At 48.0% G+C, this 17,824-nt stretch overlaps 1 protein-coding gene across 1 annotated transcript; it reads right to left on the bottom strand.

The window, feature by feature from the left end:
* Nucleotides 1–2,498: 2,498 nt before the first annotated feature.
* LOC124655439 (F-box/FBD/LRR-repeat protein At1g13570-like) lies at nucleotides 2,499–7,874 on the bottom strand. The gene is made up of 6 exons (XM_047194333.1): nucleotides 7,671–7,874; nucleotides 5,742–5,839; nucleotides 3,879–4,721; nucleotides 3,641–3,784; nucleotides 3,122–3,527; nucleotides 2,499–2,857 (listed from the first exon to the last, which is right to left on the bottom strand). Exons 1-5 carry the CDS (start codon nucleotides 7,738–7,740, stop codon nucleotides 3,141–3,143), a joined length of 1,542 nt encoding a protein of 513 aa, XP_047050289.1. The 5' UTR covers nucleotides 7,741–7,874; the 3' UTR covers nucleotides 2,499–2,857; nucleotides 3,122–3,140.
* Between the last annotated feature and the right edge of the window lie 9,950 nt (nucleotides 7,875–17,824).

Below are 17,824 nucleotides of genomic sequence, written 5' to 3'. Positions count from 1 at the left end.
CTGGCGCATCTCCTTCACCACCTCCTCCTGCTCGCGCGGCAGCGACCGGACGTTGAGGCGTCGCGGGATGCTGGGCTCGGGGCTGAACTGAGGAATGCAGACCTCGCCAGGGGGAGTGTACTCCTTGGCGTAAAACCAGAAGCGGCGCCACTGCGACTGCGCCTTCTTGGGGAGCGCCATGTCGATGAAGCTTTCCCCGGACTTCACTTGGAAGGTGATTCCGCCGTTCGGGATGAGCGCCTCGCTGCTCTTGCCGGCCCGAGTCGCCCGCCCGTGGAAGATTGATACCCACAATGGGAAATAGGGCGGACAGCCCGAGTAACACTCGCACAGACGCCACGAACAGCGAAATCTGTTGGACGCTGTGCGGCCCGAGGTCGGAGACCTTGATGCTGTAAAAGGCTAACAACTGCCGGAGGAAATCGGAGGTGGGGAGAGCGAACCCGCGGTCGAGGAAGCTCAAGAAGATCACGAACTCCCCGGGCCGCGGGAGGGGTTCCACCTCGTTCGCCGGCGGAACTCGCCACCGCTCTTGCTTGAACTCCGGGATGACCCCGGAGGCGACGTACGGGAGCAAGAGACTCCGCGTGACCTTCGACTTGCCCCAGCCTTTCGCCGCCATGGATGCGTGTGGAGCTTGGAATGAGGATGAGATGAGGAGAAAATGAGAGAAGAGGGCGGAGGAGTGGTGAACCCTAATCCCAGGGGCAGCCCTTTATACCGCCCGCACTCGCCCAGATTAAGGATGAAATCCGTTCGTTAATTCGTCCCGGAATCGCCGCCCGCAATCAATGGTCAAGATTTGCACCGGCTCGGCTGAATAGCCGATTAAACTAGCCGTTAGCGATCACGTCGAGGCCCAACGGTCAACAACATGCAAACGGTTCATACCTCGGTCAACGTGAAATCTAGCCGTTGGCTCTTCCACGTGTCTCTATGGTGAACGCGCGTCGACTGGCAAACGACGACTGGCTGACGCTGACTGTCATACGCCGATTGACTGACCAAGCTCTGGCGATTGGAGACTGGCACCAAGCTCGCGACTTTATCTTCGGGAGCCCGGTGGCAATTCACCTTGATCCATCACTATGCCTTTCCAAGACTTGCTCTAGATCCGCGCTTCATCACCACCGCGCTCGGGGACTACTGATGGGGATATGCCCATAGGAGGTGGGTCGCCAGTCCCACTCGCCGTGAAGACGGAGGCCCAGGCAGACCGCCAGTCTCCCAAGCGACTGGGCTTTAAGGCGACTGGGCCGTAACCCCAAGGAGGTGATCTATGCGACTGAATGAGAAGATTACTTGCAAGAGGGTTAGCGGATCCCGGATTAGTAGTAACTGATACGATTCGGAGTTATCTCCATGTAACCCTAGATCGGGGGTGCCTATATAAACCCCCGAGCTTAAACCCTAGAGGACACCTTATTCGAGATCTAATCTCCCCTTGTAAGCTCTTGGCGTAGCCGCCGACTGAGCCCCCCTATTGTAATTCTCCACTGAGCAATAAAGATCTAGCAGGACGTAGGCCTTTTACTCTCCGGAGGGGCTGAACCTGGGTAAAACCCTTGCGTCTCTTGCACCTCGACCCGTAGATGGCGATGTTCCCTTCCCCTCGCATCAACGAAGTGCTACCCCCTGTAGCATCTGCCGTGGTCACATCCACGACAACAGCTACCCCGCGCAGCCCGCAATGGCGCCCGCCACGGCGACCTCTGCTGCGCCCGCCACGGCGGCCTTCTCGGCGCCCTCCGTGGCGTCCTCTACTGCGCCCGCCACGGCGCCCTCAACCGCGCCCTCCACGGCGCCCTCTACCGCGCCCGCGCCCGCGCCGCTCCTCGTCGACAACGCGACGAAGGACGAGAAGGTCGACGCGCCGGCGCGCAAGGAGATCGAGGCGCCCGCGCTGCTCCTCGTCGACGACGCTGCCACACCTCAGGACGGCAAGGTCGACGCGCTGGCGCGCAAGGAGAAGGAGGCGCCCGCGCCTAAGGAGGACGCGCTCCTCGCCCAGACCAAGAGCCCGAAGGTCCCCGTTGAGGCCGCGCCCGCCGAGGGGGAAGAGGACGAACGAGCTGCCCAGTCCGCGGACCTCGACGCTGCGCAAGAGGTGGACACCACGCATGACGCAACCCCTGCTCCAGACGCCGCTGGCGATGCCGATGGTGCCAGGGCGTGACCGCGTCAGGTCAGGACTCAGGAAACTGGGTGCGCCCTCTTTTCTTCGTCAGTAAACTGTGCTTCCTGAATATTGATCCCGCTCTGTGTTGGTATTCTTCTTGCTGTATGTTCATGATGGTGGGCTGAACCATTGATTTGACAATTTGAACTGCAAGATGCGTTGGCAGATCGCTTGACATCTTTCTTCTTGCAGTCTTTAATCTAGTATTTGTGCAATTTCTGCAACTGTTTTCGTGGTGCGATTGTTCCCATGATCAATACTGGTTCAGATTCGATAATCTAGTATTTGTGCAATTTCTGCTGCATTGATCTTCAAGGAATCAGTAGAATATGTCTTTGTTAAATCGCCAAAAATATAGATCTATTTGCAAACAAAATTTAGGATCCATCTGAATAAACATAGTAGTTGAACAGGTCTATTGTGCACCATAATTGCATCGCAGCCAATCTAAAACAGTTTTACAAGACACCTGAAGCACATCCTATAGACGCAGCACCAACTGCAGTAGAGCACATGCCTCTCCAACTGCAGTTGTCTCACAATGGCTGACTGCGTCACGTCCTGTAGCGAGGCTCCATCAGCCTCTTCATGTTAATTTCAAGTTACAGATAACTGAAGGTCAACGCTTGCCAAGATTTCGCTCCATCTGATGTGTGAAGAGAAGCCTCACCACTCACTCTGCAAATAACATGAATTAATGAGCACACATAAACTTTCCAAAAGTGTACACTCTTGAGTTTCCAGAACTAACTAATTTTTGAAGTAGGAAAGATTTGGATGTTTTTGCATGGTATCTAGGTACGTTACCCTAGTGCAGATTGTAGACAGAGAAAATACTTTTAGGATAAGAAAAACCAGGCAATAAAACCTTCTTTATTCTTTGTTAAAGAACAATCTGTTTTACTAGTATTACAAAACCTGAAGACTGGGCAGTTGCCATACCTGAAGTAACACTTGAGGTTCACACCAAAGGTTCAACGGTATGGCACCGGCTGCAAGGCTCCAGAATATTTAACTTAACCATAGATGGTACTTTTCCCACGACATATCTTCTAATGGCCAAGAGCGTTTTCTGGGCTTCCACGAGGCTATCCCTATCCATGAGGGGGAAGCATTTCCCAGATTTCGTGACAGAGCATCTAAGATACCAAGTGGTGTCCAATGTAAGGCAGTCAAGTGATGCTGTGCTCTCAAGGATATGACATGTTAGCTCAACTAAGCTCTTTGATGAGCAAAAGCCAGAGATCTTCACATTCTTGAGCTTGTCATAGCGCTGCTCTAGAATCTGCCTCAAATCATGGGAGGGGGCTCCAAGAATCGAATCATGCTCCATGTGATGCTGCTTTATCTGCATAGGGCCAATATCAGTACCACTACCCTCTAAAGAAACCAAGATACTTGAATCAGAAGTCCACCTCCACCCATGAATACAGAATATGAATGGTGGATGAAATGACTTACAGACAGCTCAAATTTCTCCAGGTGAGGAGAAGCTTCAAGAAAAGAAACCAAAGATAAATAATCATATGCAGCCGTTCCCACTAATGAAATCTCCAAATGCTTGAGGTGGAGAAACTTGCCAGATAACATCGGTGTGTTCACCGTCTGCATAAAAATAAATATCTCAAATCTTAGTTGTATAACTACTGTTATTTGCACAAATAGCAAGTCTATTATCATCTAATGTTTCAGAGCATACCTCACTTGGTGACGCTATGGTAAGTGTCTCAACATTTGGCGCAAGAGACAAAATACTATGTCGAGCGTACCAGACAATGTTGGCCTGATACAAGCATCTCATGCGTAGTGTCTTCACTTGCAGTGAACTACCAAGTGAGATTTGACATAGGATGCCACTATAGTAAAAACGGGAGAGATTTGGAGCATTGCTCTCTACAACCTGCAGTCTATCGCATAGAACCACATCCAATAAACGGAATTGCTGCAGCGAAGGTATCTTCAAGGAAATTATCTCCTTGCAGTACCGGAGTTCCAATCTTACCAAAGCGGAACAATTGGAAAGAAGACACCATAGTTCATCCCCAGTAATCCTGACGGAAAACATACGCAGTCTTGTCAGGCTTCTTAGGCAACCAAGACCAGCTGTGGGCCGTAAGATACAGTGACACAGGTCAAGATATTGGATCGAGTTTCCGCTCCCATTGGATAGAAGTGAACATGGGAAGTTGTACACTGAAATGGTGGGTAGAGGGGGGCTCAGGATGAGTTCTTCAATCCCTGGTGTAACGGCAATGTGAAGCCAACTATCAAGATAGCTGAAGTCGATGCTGTCACAACATAGGAGATCAATATTTAGTGTCTTCACGCCCATGCCCGAGCGACTTTGCAGAATCTGGTTGATCTTGCTGATAAGATCTCTTGTTATTACATTCCTAGACGTATTTTTATTCAATCCAAGTGTTTCAGGACTGAATGTAAGGTTGGGACGGCATATCCAGGAGTGTCGAAATGTGTGCGATGCACAAGCAGCACGAGCAGCATCTCGAAGTGTCATTTGGGCATGAATATGCCGCAAGATGTCCTGAATGCACCAGAATAGGAGAATACACATGTTGGAATTATAGATGCACAAATAGATTGAACAAACCAGAAGAGTAATTCCTAAGAATAAACAGTGATTAAGTCCACCTATAAATTAGAAATTATAAAGTGAATAGCGAAGCAAGTGACAGTGCCCAAATTTCCAAACTTCAACTTGGATGTTGTGTTTTTCAACAGAATTCTTGTATGCCAGCATTAAGCCTGATAGTTGCACCATAGCCAAATCTATCCCCATTTTAGATAGATGAAAAAAGGCTTTGATGTTGTTGTTGTTACATAGATGGACTTCACTCTTATTACAAACTGCAACAGTAGCAAATTAGTAACGTCTTGTTTGGACAAATTGGGTTGTTGAATGGAGCTTATTGGTGGCAGTTGCCTTGGAAGGAACAAAGTAATTTCACATGAATTTAGCTTGAAAAAATTGATTTCCTCTTAAACTCTACGCACTTTTTGTAATGTTTCTCCTAATTTACATTAACAGATACCATGAGCTACCAGTTCGAAAGTAAAGCATCTCGCCCAAACAGCTAGCTACATACCCAAATTCCCAGCAATCATCTGAGGTTCTCCAATCAAATCACTCCAAAAAGACAATCTATCGCCTCCCCATCCTGGAGTGGAGACAAGCCGACGTCCTTTGACATCATTGCGGTGACAGAAAGCTACTAAGAACAAAAAGTCCAATCACCTGCCAAACGAAAGATTTGGACTAAAATGCAATGACCAAACCGACTGTATGCCTTGTAATCCAATTCCTACTCATGAGTCACAACTAGTTCGGATGCCTACAACCGAATAACCAAACAGCGACTTAAGAGCTCCAACCACTCATTTTCAGTTCCCCTTCCTGCCTGTATACTCTCAGAAACCAAACACTCGTGAAGCGCTAAAAGACATGTTTATTTTTATCCAGCAAGCACAATCCTACCAGTGATTTCCAGCAGACAAAATGTGATTTTACTTGAAATGGAATTCTTTAAGTATCACTATCCTGTACCTCTGGAAGGTCGGGATGTGATATTCCTCTGACAGCTTGGTTATCATCATTCTGGCCAGGTAAATTCTCTCTTTTAGTCACCAAAGCAACCGCTCCACCTGCAATAGACCACAGTTATGGTGAGAACAGACATTAATGGAAGCTCAAGAATAACAACAAGTATGCATATCAGATCCTATTTGTGAAAAATAGGAAATATCCCTCTAGGGGTAGGTTATTCGAAACGATTGCATCCTTGAATCGAGAAACTTAGTGGAGGTTTTCAACTATTTCTATTGAAATTTTCTGGAAAAGCAATGTCTTCAGATAACATTATCTTTACTAGGGGGGTGATGGTGGTTGATCAGGAAGGGGTACAGAGCGATTGAATTTGCAAGGAAGTGACTAATCCTAGCTTACGATCTTTCCATTTTTACAAAGAGGCACTCTCTATTTTGATTAGGTAAGTTCCCGATGTACCCTACGGAGAAAAGGTGATCTGTTTGGTAGTGAGGATCTTGCAGAATCAAGTAGCTGGACACAGTCCGTCTCCACGATGATAGCCAATTGGCTTCCGTGAAGTGCCACTTAAACCTTCTACACATGCTCGAAGCTCCACTTCAACTAGTGCATGTCAATCATCAAGAACACGGCACACAGTGAAGATCGGATTTCCATCTTCCTCTCCCAAAGACATTCCTACTCCGGGAGAATGATCGTCAGCGAGAAAGGAACCGCCAATTGAGAGTTTTACCCAGCCCAGCGGGCGTTTAGTCCAGGGTTTATCAGGCCCTTTTTTTCACATGAGTTGGGGTAGGCAGGATCCCAATATCTACCTTGTTTCTTCCCTTTTATCAGATTTTCCATGGACGTGCCCTTGATATCCCGAAGCAAGCACTTAGATCCCTCAACTGACAAAAGAGGCTTGTCGAGTCACCTCATTCCTGACATACCATGCCCGCCAAGTGATTATGAGGGTAGTGTCTATCATATGCTCAGGAACTCTCAAAATCATTGTCTGGAACCAATTAGACGGTGCGACAGTGGGTTTAATAGATCCATATCTGATGGTAAGCTCCATATGTTCCTCATCCCCTACCAAAGGGTGTGTGCAGGGGGACATTTGAAGATTTTGGAACAACCTGTCACTTGCATATTGCGCCTTAATTTTTCTCCTTTGTCGCTAAGCCATCTGAGGCTGCTTAACACGCAAAAGTTTTCCCCTTTGGTGGAACCGAAGCATGCCAGATTTAGCGCAGCAAGGGTGCTGGCCATCTGGGTAAGAGCTAGTAGCAGGCATGCCACATTGATCCGGTTGATCATTGAGCCCCAACCTATAAGCACTGCTTACAGAAACATCCCGTATTTTTCAGGTTGCCAGGTGAGGACGTCCTCCATGATTCGTGGGGATGGTTTGATATTCAATATATCCTCAGCATCAAGGCCTCATCATCAATAGGAAACAAATTATTCCATAACAGATCCGTCTTCCAATTGGCACTATCGTCGATGAGTTCTTAAACAGCCACAGGTCACCAAATCCTAGCCCTCCTTGATTCTTAGCTCTGTTCAATTTGGACCAATTTACCCAGTGGGTCCTGCGTTTACCTCATTCAGCTACCCACCAATAATCCCACACAAGCTTGGTAAGATCTTTACACACCGAGACCAGGAGCCAGAACGTATGTAGGATACTAGGGGGATTTTTTTTTTTTGAGGCCAATCATACTGAATTTTCGTTCATATCTCCCAAATTTGGGCATAGACCGAGTTAGACCGTCCAAGCGATCGAGTTTCTTCTAACTCCCATCCAACTAGAAACCCCGCCCGCCTACTGAGATCTAACATAGTGCTAGGAGTGTAGGACAGAATAAAAGCATGGCGCAGAGATAACATATCGATAATTGAGAGAGGGATAGAGGGAGAGAGCGCAGAAAGGAGCAGGCTTACAGTCCCGGATTCGCCGGCGGCAGCGCTGGCGCTGACGCTGCCGGTACCGCTTGCTGGACAAGAGTCTCATCTCATCAGTGGTAAATCCTGCGAGAAGCGATGCCAGGGACCGAGACAACAGGGAGCACGAAGAAGGGTAATCAAGATTTTTGGAGTCCGGGCACGAGAGGAGGTCCCGGCGGCTCCCGGGCCGCGGAGCTAGGGGAGGAGTCTGATCTGGACACTTTTTTCCTTACTCCGTATGTGAAATTGGGGAGCTGATGAGGAGGACTTGGCTGGGAGTTCGGCAACACGCGTCAAGTTGAAGTGCTCTCCCGATCAACATCTGTTTGGCTAGCTCCGCTTCGTCAAAGTCCGGGCTGCCAGCCCAGTTTAGACAATTAGACTAGAATAGCCCGATTGGATGCTACCAAGTCGCTCCAGCCTAGGACAATGGGCTTTACGCCAATTATTGGTACGTAAAGGCTGCTTTTGTTGAATATACTGGGGCCGACCTTGAGCTTTTTTTTGGTACGTCTGATTGATAAACAGAGGAATGTTAAAAAAAAAAAGATTGATAAACACAGAAGGATCAACGATATTTCTGCACTATTTCAGGTTGCAAATTTAGTTGAAACCGACGAACTCCATATTTTATATATTCCAGAATCCTCATCACACAGGTAGATAAATTTATATAAAAAGATAATTTGTGACATGTCTCAACAACAAAAGTACGGCATTTGCATATCTTTGGAAATCGAAATTTCATTTATTGCATAACCGTTGCTAAAATGATCTGCATTACCAACCGATAGCAATGGCGGTAGCTAGTTGATCCCTAATTTCATCCATGTCACGACCACTTGCCTCAGTAGTTGATGAATCAGATGCACCCGCGGGAACTGCATACCGCTTATAACGTTCGGGAATTGTTGGCACATAATTTGGGTCCCTATCACACCGTTCAAAATGAATGTCTTCTCTGGCATGTGCGCGAATATAATTGTGCAATGTCATTCATGCAGCACTCATCATCTTCTGGGTTTCAATTGAGTAACTAAGCATCTTGAGCAAAATTTGCCATTTCATCTTCAAAATTTCAAAGCCCCTTTCTATGCAATTGCGCTTGGCCGAGTGGATATTATTGAACTTCTCTCTGGGAGTAGTTGGTGATACACCTCTATGGAACTCCGGGGCATGATATCTCTCTCCTTTGTAAGGTGTGAGATATCGAAACATGTTTGGATAGCCGGCATCTACATGGTAGTACTTACCTGAACAAAACAAATACAATAATGAATATAAGTTTTTATACATGACATTAGTTGTAATAATGAATAGAGTAAAGTTAGCTCACCCTTTGGGGGATGGGGAAAGTTGGCCCGGTCCTTATCGATTGCATGATATAGCACACTTGTGTCATGCATAACGCCAGGTGTCCTATTGAAGCATAAGTGAAATGCATATCGAAATCACATATTGCCATAACATTCAGAGTAACAACGCCAGTTCTTCAATTGTATCTAACTTGATCATCCTCAAGAATAACAGCCCTAATATGTGTCCCATCGATTGCACCAATGCAGTCTTTGAGATGTGGAAATGCCCTTCTATCATTCTTAATCCTTGGATGCACAGTGCGGAAAATTGGGCCCTTGGGCTTCATGTATTGAGATGCCATCTTGACCACACAGATGAGTACCTCATTAAATTTACGGTGAATAGTATCCGCTGAATGTTTGAAACGGTTTTGTGTTCTTCTATTTGATTCACAACCCCCCAAGATCCACAAGAACATAGCAAGAGACTCATGACTGCTAACAAAGGGTGAATGTTTGAGACCAAACCGCTCCACCAACATGTCATGAAGATCAAAGAAAACCTTTGCACTCATTCTCAACATCGTGTAGGTCTCTTCGGGCGTGTCAATAGTCTCTTGCAACCATCCAAACCCACTCAAGATAGATGTCCTAGGCGCCTTGATCACCCAATTCTCACAGTATTTTCCAACTACGTTTGATGCACCTGAACAAATGATGGACTTTTTTTGTGCATGATGGCAAACCATTTTTTTCTTCATTTCGTAGTACTTGTCATCATCACTATCGCTATCTGATGACATCTGCATATATACACATATTGTTCAAAAATAAATCAACAAGCCAAATAGTGATTCACTGGCAGAGGTGAGGAGATCGGCGGTGCGGGTCGACTAGAATCAGGGAGAGACCCTAGGGTTCATGCGCCATGGGGAAATATTCTCGGGAGGGAGAGGATAGAGGAGAGACGAGATAGGATAAGGTACTTATTCACGAGCGGTGGCAGCGAGTAGTAATTTTCCGCCGCTCCGCAATCCTTTGTTTCGTGGATCAACCAAACAGCCGCTTCGCATTTTAGGCCAAAATACCGGAGCACTTCATCGTATCAGATCCGCAGAGTCAAAGCGTTCGGCTCAGCTCAGCTCGCTCCGGCCGAGGAGTTGGGAGTTGGAGCGTTGCCGAACATGCCCTAATAACCCGGAGACATGCCGACGTGTCAACTACAATATTATTAACACTTTATTATTAGCGAATAAATAAGGGGAGTGCTGGGCGTAAGCGATTTGAGAAGTTTTGGGCTGTCTGATCAAATCACCTAGATCCATTTTCCACTTTTGCCCCCATGATGTACTAAGTGGCACAAAACATTTAGTTTGTAGCAAAATTTGTTTTCACCTAAAATCTCATTTTTTTGCTTCCATAAAGACACCAATGTAGCAAAACCAACCAGATTGTAGCAAAAATGGTTCACCGACTAAAACACACAGACCTCACCGGAGACACGCCGAAGACATCGCAACAAAGAATTTTTGCTATTGTAGCAAAAAGCAATCTGCTATTGTAGCAAAACTCACCTCATCAAAGACCCCGCTTGAGACCTCGTAGCAACAAATATATACTATTATAGTGAAAATACAAAACAACTATAGTAACAATATAGAACAAAAGTAGCAAAAATGACTTCGTCCCAAACTCTCGCAGAAAACCTATGAGCATGAATTTTATACTAATGTAGCAAGAACACGTAACCGAAAATAGCAAAAAAATTTTTTTGTATGTAGCAAAAAAAACCGCCATCCTAGGTAGTAGCGTTAGTAGCAACACAGATGACTGTTTGTAGCAGCCCCGACCACCATTAGTAGCAACAAACTCAAGCTTCTATAGCAAAAATACAAAACAAATTATTTCATCGAAGACATCCGAGCAAGCAATTATACTACTATCTATCGTCGAACTAAGGTAGCAGCGCAGTCTCTGCAGCTATCACATAGAAAGGAAAAAAGATGGCGAGAGGCTAGGTCGGCGAGGTCGAGCACCTGCAGCACTCCGACCACCATTGGACGACATCGCCCTTCCGACGAGCTCTCCAGCGGAACATGGATGGTGACTTGGACGACGGTGCCCCTCCTCCCCGCCCTTCCACGCGTCCTCTCACTAGCGAGCAGCCCCCAACGCCGCCACGATATGTTCCATGCCGGCACACGAGTGCGGCGGTCGAACTCCAGGGTCACACGGCGGCGCGAATCGAGCGGTGCGCGGTGGCGCGCGAGCTGCAGCGACCGCGGAGGAGCGAGCTGGGGCAGAGTCTCGTCGTCCTCAGCACAGAGATAAGTTTCAGATTTCTTCTGTATTTTGATCACACACAAGATGCCAAATTCGTTGGTTCAGTTGAATGGTAGTTTCCTACTTATGTAAATTTGAGATATACTAATCCCTCCGTTTTAAAATAGGTGTCTCAAATTTGTTGATCGCTTAATTTGGATTGATATTACGACAACGAGCTGTAGGATCGAGGAGAAGATTAGACACACGTACCAGCGGTGCGACGGAAACGGACGTTGAGCGATCGTTTTCGTCTGCCGTGACCGGAAATGCGTCTGGGTCCTGCTTCAGCGGGGCGACGCAAAGTGACCGGGCCATCCGCGGAGACGCAAACCTGACCCAAATATGCGTCAGGTTTGCGTCTCCGCGGACGCTCGGCAGACCTCCATTTCTTACCCGGTCCCGCAAGTCAGGGACCGCGAAATCGACCGTTTGGATTTGCTTCTTTTTCCCCTTCTTTGCTGCCCTAGTGCGACGCCACCACCCCAACCCCACCCGCCGCCGTCCCGCCGCAGCGCCGCAGTAGTCGTCGTCGGCTCCGTTGTCGCCGCGCGGGAGAGCAGGATCGTACTCGGGCTTGGCTCCACCGCGTACCTATCGGCTATTTTGGGACCAAACGTTGCCGGTTGCGCCGCCCTTCCGTGCCGCCCACGACCTGTTCGGTCAATTGCGCCGGTAGGTTTATTCTCATGTTTTCGGCGCTATTTTTGCGCGGCCATTGATCAACAGTTCTTACCCACGCAGATGGAGATGTGGCATATGGTGGAGAAGTTCCGCGCGGAGGTCGTTGACTCCTCTTCCGACGACGAGTCCGATCAGTCGGTGCGGACATTGGCAACTACAGCGGCCTCCATGATCCACGAGTTCACCTCAAACCCGGGGCCGGTGCACTGGGGCTCTGTGAAGGGGCGCTCCAAAAACCTGCCGCGCAACAGAATGACAGGGCAGGCCCGTCTCCACAAGGACTACTTCCACCTCACCAATCCGGTGTTCCCGAAAAAAGCGTTCCGGCGCCGGTACAGGATGTCAAGGGACCTGTTCTTGGTTATTCTACGCGACGTCAGAAACTACGACCCCTACTTCCAATGCAGGCCCGATGCAACAGGTGCGCTAGGCTTCACCTCCTACCAAAAATGCTCCGCGGCTATTCGCATGCTCTCATATGGAATGGGTGCGGATATATTTGATGAGTATCTTCGAATGGGTGAGAGCACCTGCCTTGAGGCCATGTACAGGTTTTGCCGAGCCGTGATTGCCGTGTTCAGACAGTATTACTGTAGGGAGCAACTATTGAGGATACAAGGCGGCTCATGTCTATCAACGAGTCTAGAGGGTTCCCAGGAATGATTGACAGCATAGATTGCATGCACTGGGAGTGGAAAAACTGTCCATTTGGATGGCAGGGTGCGTACAACGGGCATGAGGAGGGACGGACTGTCATTCTTGAAGTTGCCATATCTCAAGATTTATGGATTTGACATTCATTCTTTGGTATGACCGGTTTCAACAATGACATCAATGTGTTGCACCGATCCCCAGTTTTCAACAGGCTCATGCAAGGCAAAGCTCCCCGGGTGACCTACGAGATCAACGGAAATGAATACGATAAGACATATTATCTTGTTGATGGCATCTATCCTGACTGGGCCACACTGGTGAAGACTGTCTGTAATCCAAACTCCGAGAAGACGATGAGGTTTGCCAAGATGCAAGAGGCTTGCAGGAAAGATGTGAAGCGCGGATTTGGTGTGCTCCAAGCTCGGTGGGCAATTGTTCGTCACCCGGCAAGAACATGGTCGCTGAAGACCGTGCATGAGGTGATGATATGCTGCGTGATCATGCACAACATGATCGTTGAGAACGAGCGTCTTGATGGTCGCAATGAGAACCACTGGGAATTCCAAGGTGAGCTGGTTGCGCCACTTCCTGAAGCTTCATCTTGGCAGGACTATCTACATATGAATGTAGAAGTCACTAACGAGAACGTCTGCAAATAGCTGCAAACGGATCTGATTGAGCATCAGTGGACATTGACTAGCCATGAAGATCATGCCTAGAGGAATACTATCTTATTTTCATGTAGATTTTCAAAATTTGAATGTAATAACTTTGACTTTGTTGAATTCTTTATTTTATTGTTTGGAAACTTCATAATTGATGCAAACGCGGAAATGCGTCGGGCCGCTGGAGCCACCCCAGGCGCAAACGGACGCGCGGACAAAAACGATCTGTCTCGCGTCCGCCGCGCGACGCAAACAGACGCTAGCGGACACCGAAATGCGTCGCGCCGCCGGAGATGCCGCCGAAGAGTGCAATAGCTGGCCCAATCCCACGCCTCCTCTCATACGGTCGTCCCTCACGTACCTAAGGGCGACCAGAGCAGGAGAGGAGACGACGAGGAAGCCCGTGGCGGACGCCATCAGCCACCGTGCGGACTCGGAGAAGTCACCAGGTCATGGAGCCGGCGGCGACGAATCCGGCAGCATGGGTTGATAACCTGTTAATTGGCATACGATCAATAACATGATATATGTTCCTTACTAACAAGAATTTACACAGATATCATAATCACTTACATCATAGACGCCAAACAGAATGTGGAACGTGGCGTGGGTTGATGCGTTCCAGCACACAAGTAAAGCATTAGGGCTCCTTTGGGTCCGCGAGAACAAGCATGGTGGTCAGTAAGCATCAAGGATGCTGCTCCCTGCACACCAAACTAAGTAAAGATGAGGGGCATAAAAGATTCATGTCAATGAAAATTAGCATGTGCACATCCTTGCACTAACTACCATTTATTAAACAAAACACACACGAAATTGTAGAGAGCCACAGTGGTTTAGTCCTTATACTTATATCAAATTAAGCAATAGAATTTTGAACATTAGTCCATATAACAAGAAATGGCGTAGCTTTTGGCTAAAGATTTCTGAATATCCACTACTACAGATCGACACACGGCTGAAACGGCCTATCGCACACGATAAACCTAATTGTCACTATGCAAGGGTGGACGAGCAACATCAACAACACACATGTTTTCTTAAATCGCGTGCAACGGGTTGTCCTGTCACAAACAGTTGAGTGCAAGGCAATGTGTGCTACAGGACACACAGTACGTTAAGCTTAACCGCCAGCAGACACACGATGATCACAAACTTTGTTTTTAATTTTTTTTAACGGGTAAGGCCCCGAAGGGCCTGGAAGCTATATTAGTCAAACGGCAGGTACACAGTTGCATTGAGGCCCCTAGCTAAACAGATAACTAGAGATAAGGCCTCAATTTTTACAAGCAGGACCCTAAACAAAAAAGTGAAAAAGCGATCAAGTCCTCGGTCCTGTCCGCCGCATCTGAGGCAACTCCAGCTCCGGGCACCCGCGCCGCCGCCGGGGATTAGACCACTTGGAGCAGCGCCGGCGATACTTCCCGTCATGGAGCAGCCGCAGCTCCAAACGCCACAAATAACTCCGGCGCACAGTCGCCGGTGTTGATGAGCTCCAAAAGTGGACACAGCTTCCAGATCGCGCGCATCGATGTGCTCGCGACCCCCACACGAAGCCGGAGAACCAGGATCTGCAAATCCCTCTCCTCTCTCCCGTCTATCACCACGACCACAAGGGGAGAGAAGAGGACTCTGCAGATCGAAGAAATCCCGGGATCCGCGGTCGAGCTTTATTGAAGAGGTTGCCGGAGAAGTGTTGCAGATCGCCGTCTCCGCCCGCCGGAGCTTCGCAGACCACCACACCTCCACCACACCGCTTCCGGAACTGCTCGCCGGTTCCAGATGCATCCACCTCGACGACATAAGGCCAAACTGGCACGAGGGCTAACTACTACTACTAGTATATACAGAGGAGACCCGGCCTCCCCTCCCCCACCATCTCCGGCCGGCGAGGCCGCCGGGAAGGGAGGGGAGAGGAGCCGGAGGGGAGCAGGCGACTCTCAAGGTGGGAGGAGGAGAGAGGGACGGGAGAAAGAAGGGACTCTCGGGGAGGCGGGTATCAGTTCGTGTATTTTCACCAAGTCTCACTTGTTTTTAATTTAGCCGTATGCATTCAGTAGAGATGTCCCACGTTTGTGTAAGCCAGCCGTATGATTTCAGCAAGCATCACAGCCAGTTTATCTATGCAACAAGCATTACTCAGTTGTTTCCAGTAGTACATAACCCAACATTGCATTCAAACATATATATGACCATACGCACCAACAACACACAATATGATATCAATTATATTGATTGCATAGTTCATCCACCACATATACAAGCATTTGGACATGGTAACACTACTAGCTATACAACAGATATACTAAGTAGATAATTATAAGTCTTCTTGGTTTCATTTTTGTCCCTTCAGAGTTGTTCATTTCGTCAAGTGAGCACAGTGGTGAATTTTCTCAAGTGAAATGCAATTCCTAACCATCAAGGGGTTGTTGAATATCAATATCATCCATGTAGAAGTATAAAAACACAGAAAAGCTAGGAACAAATGGACGCAACTCAAATGATTAGTGAACTTACCGATAAATCCGCATGCAACTGCATGAACCATCGCGAGCTACAGTGCGATGCGGACTAGCAAGGCAAAACCATGAAAGGAACATATGGTTCAAGGATAGTCTATGGACAAATCCTCCAATCAAACCTCAATGCACACATTGATCCATAGAATTATCCTCAATTACCAAAACAAACATGAGGGACTCCATGCTCTTTCAATGTGGGCTCCTATTTCCTGCTACTTGCAGGTGTGAGCGGGGCGTCGCCTGCAATGCTTCCATCGTCATGCTCCGCGCGGAATGCGACCCAGCAACGTGTACATCTTTTTCCCCCTTTTTTGTTTATACTTCAACTAGAAATATGTCTAGGTTATATATTTTTTGAAATTATAAAAAATGTTAAAATTTGAAAATTATTGAATTAAAAAATGTTTAATCTGGAAAGTTTAAATTTGAAAAAGTTTAGATTGAAAATGTTCATATTTATTAAATGTTGAAATTCAAATGTGAAAAAAGTTCAAAAAATAAAAAAGTTTCAAATTACAATTGTTACTAAATAAATAAATAATATGTTCAAAAAAGAATACCAGAAGAAACCGAAGGAAAACAAGAAAAACCAAAGGAACCAGACAAGACTGGAAAAAACCCCGTGAAAAGCTGAAAAAACCACATAAAGAAAAAAATCAAAATCATCTCATCGCCGCTCATAGGTATATATAATACCCTATATAACATTTGTCTCTTCTATATTTTTTTCATATATTCTCATTTTCTATTGAATGAATTGGATTCTAAAATCATTGCTTAAATCGGAAACCCGCCTTTGATGCAACATTTCTTGTTTCCAAAAGATCTCGGATGGCCCAACACGTGTTCTCTTGAGGTGGTGCAGATCATCAGGGCCGCAACGAGCGGCGAATAGGTTTATAGAGTTAGAGCATCTCTAACAGAGCTCGTAAATCCGGTCGGAACTGAACTTTTCCGGCGGATTTACGGGTTTGGGCCGAAACGCACGCAGAAAAGACATCGAATACATGGGCCGGCCCGAATCGGGAGTACAGGGGCCTGAGAAACTCCCCGCACAGCTCCTCTTCCGCCGCCGCCTGCCTCCGCTCCGACGAGAGATTCCGGCCTCTCCGACGCCGCTCCGCCGCTTCGGCCAGCACCCCTCCGTCCGGAATTGCGCGTGCAAGACGCGTGGGTAGGGAAGGTGGCCGATCCGGCGTCGGAAGGTCAACTCGGCGTCCGCCGGGTGTACGGGCATCGCCAGAGCGCGTCAGGCGTAGGCGCTCCGACGGCGCGTGGAAGCGGGCCAACCGGAAGTGGCCGAAGATGATGGCGTACCTGCAAGCGCGCGCGGAGGAGGCGCTGGAAGGAGAAGCGGAGGCGCCCCCGCTGCCGGCGCGTGTAGCCCGCCGCTGCCGACGCTGCCCCCGCGCGGCGACGACGACGACGACGTTCGGCTGCCTCTAGCCTGCGGGAGCACCTCCGAGGCGGCGGTCGTCGAGGTGGCGGCGGTCGCCGTCGCCTAGGAAGAGCCGGCGACTAAAAACCCTCCGCCGGCGACATTAAGCGCCCCTCAGTATGCAATGTAGGTCCAATATGCATGTATTTTGCTCTAGTATTGTAAATTATGATCCGATGCGAGTTTCGATTTTCCGCGACGTTTGATTTCAGCGAGTTCGGTTCACGTTTTCGGTTTCTATTCTTCACCGTTGCTAAATCCGTTAGCAATTTGTTTTTCGGGAGACTGAACTCATTTTATTCGATCCCGGGAAATAGGTGCTCCGTTAGAAGATGCTCTTATATCTGATTTTCCAGATTCGCGCGCGCGTGGGACCAAAATTTCGCCGTGCTTCGATAGCTGGGCTTGAATCAAAACGCTAGCCCATGTCACTAGCCAACACTAAAGTTTTGGTATGGCCACAATCCAAACAGCCCCTCCTATATGACCCACAAAACCCTGAGCCCATCCCTCGAAAAAGCCTAACCCAAAAAAAAAATCAGTGCCATCGCGCTATTCATTCTGGATC

Source organism: Lolium rigidum, chromosome 5 (assembly GCF_022539505.1).
Source record: "Lolium rigidum isolate FL_2022 chromosome 5, APGP_CSIRO_Lrig_0.1, whole genome shotgun sequence".
NCBI lineage: Eukaryota > Viridiplantae > Streptophyta > Magnoliopsida > Poales > Poaceae > Lolium > Lolium rigidum.
The sequence above is the reverse complement of the archived record's forward strand: the minus strand, read 5'-3'. Positions and strand labels throughout refer to the sequence as shown.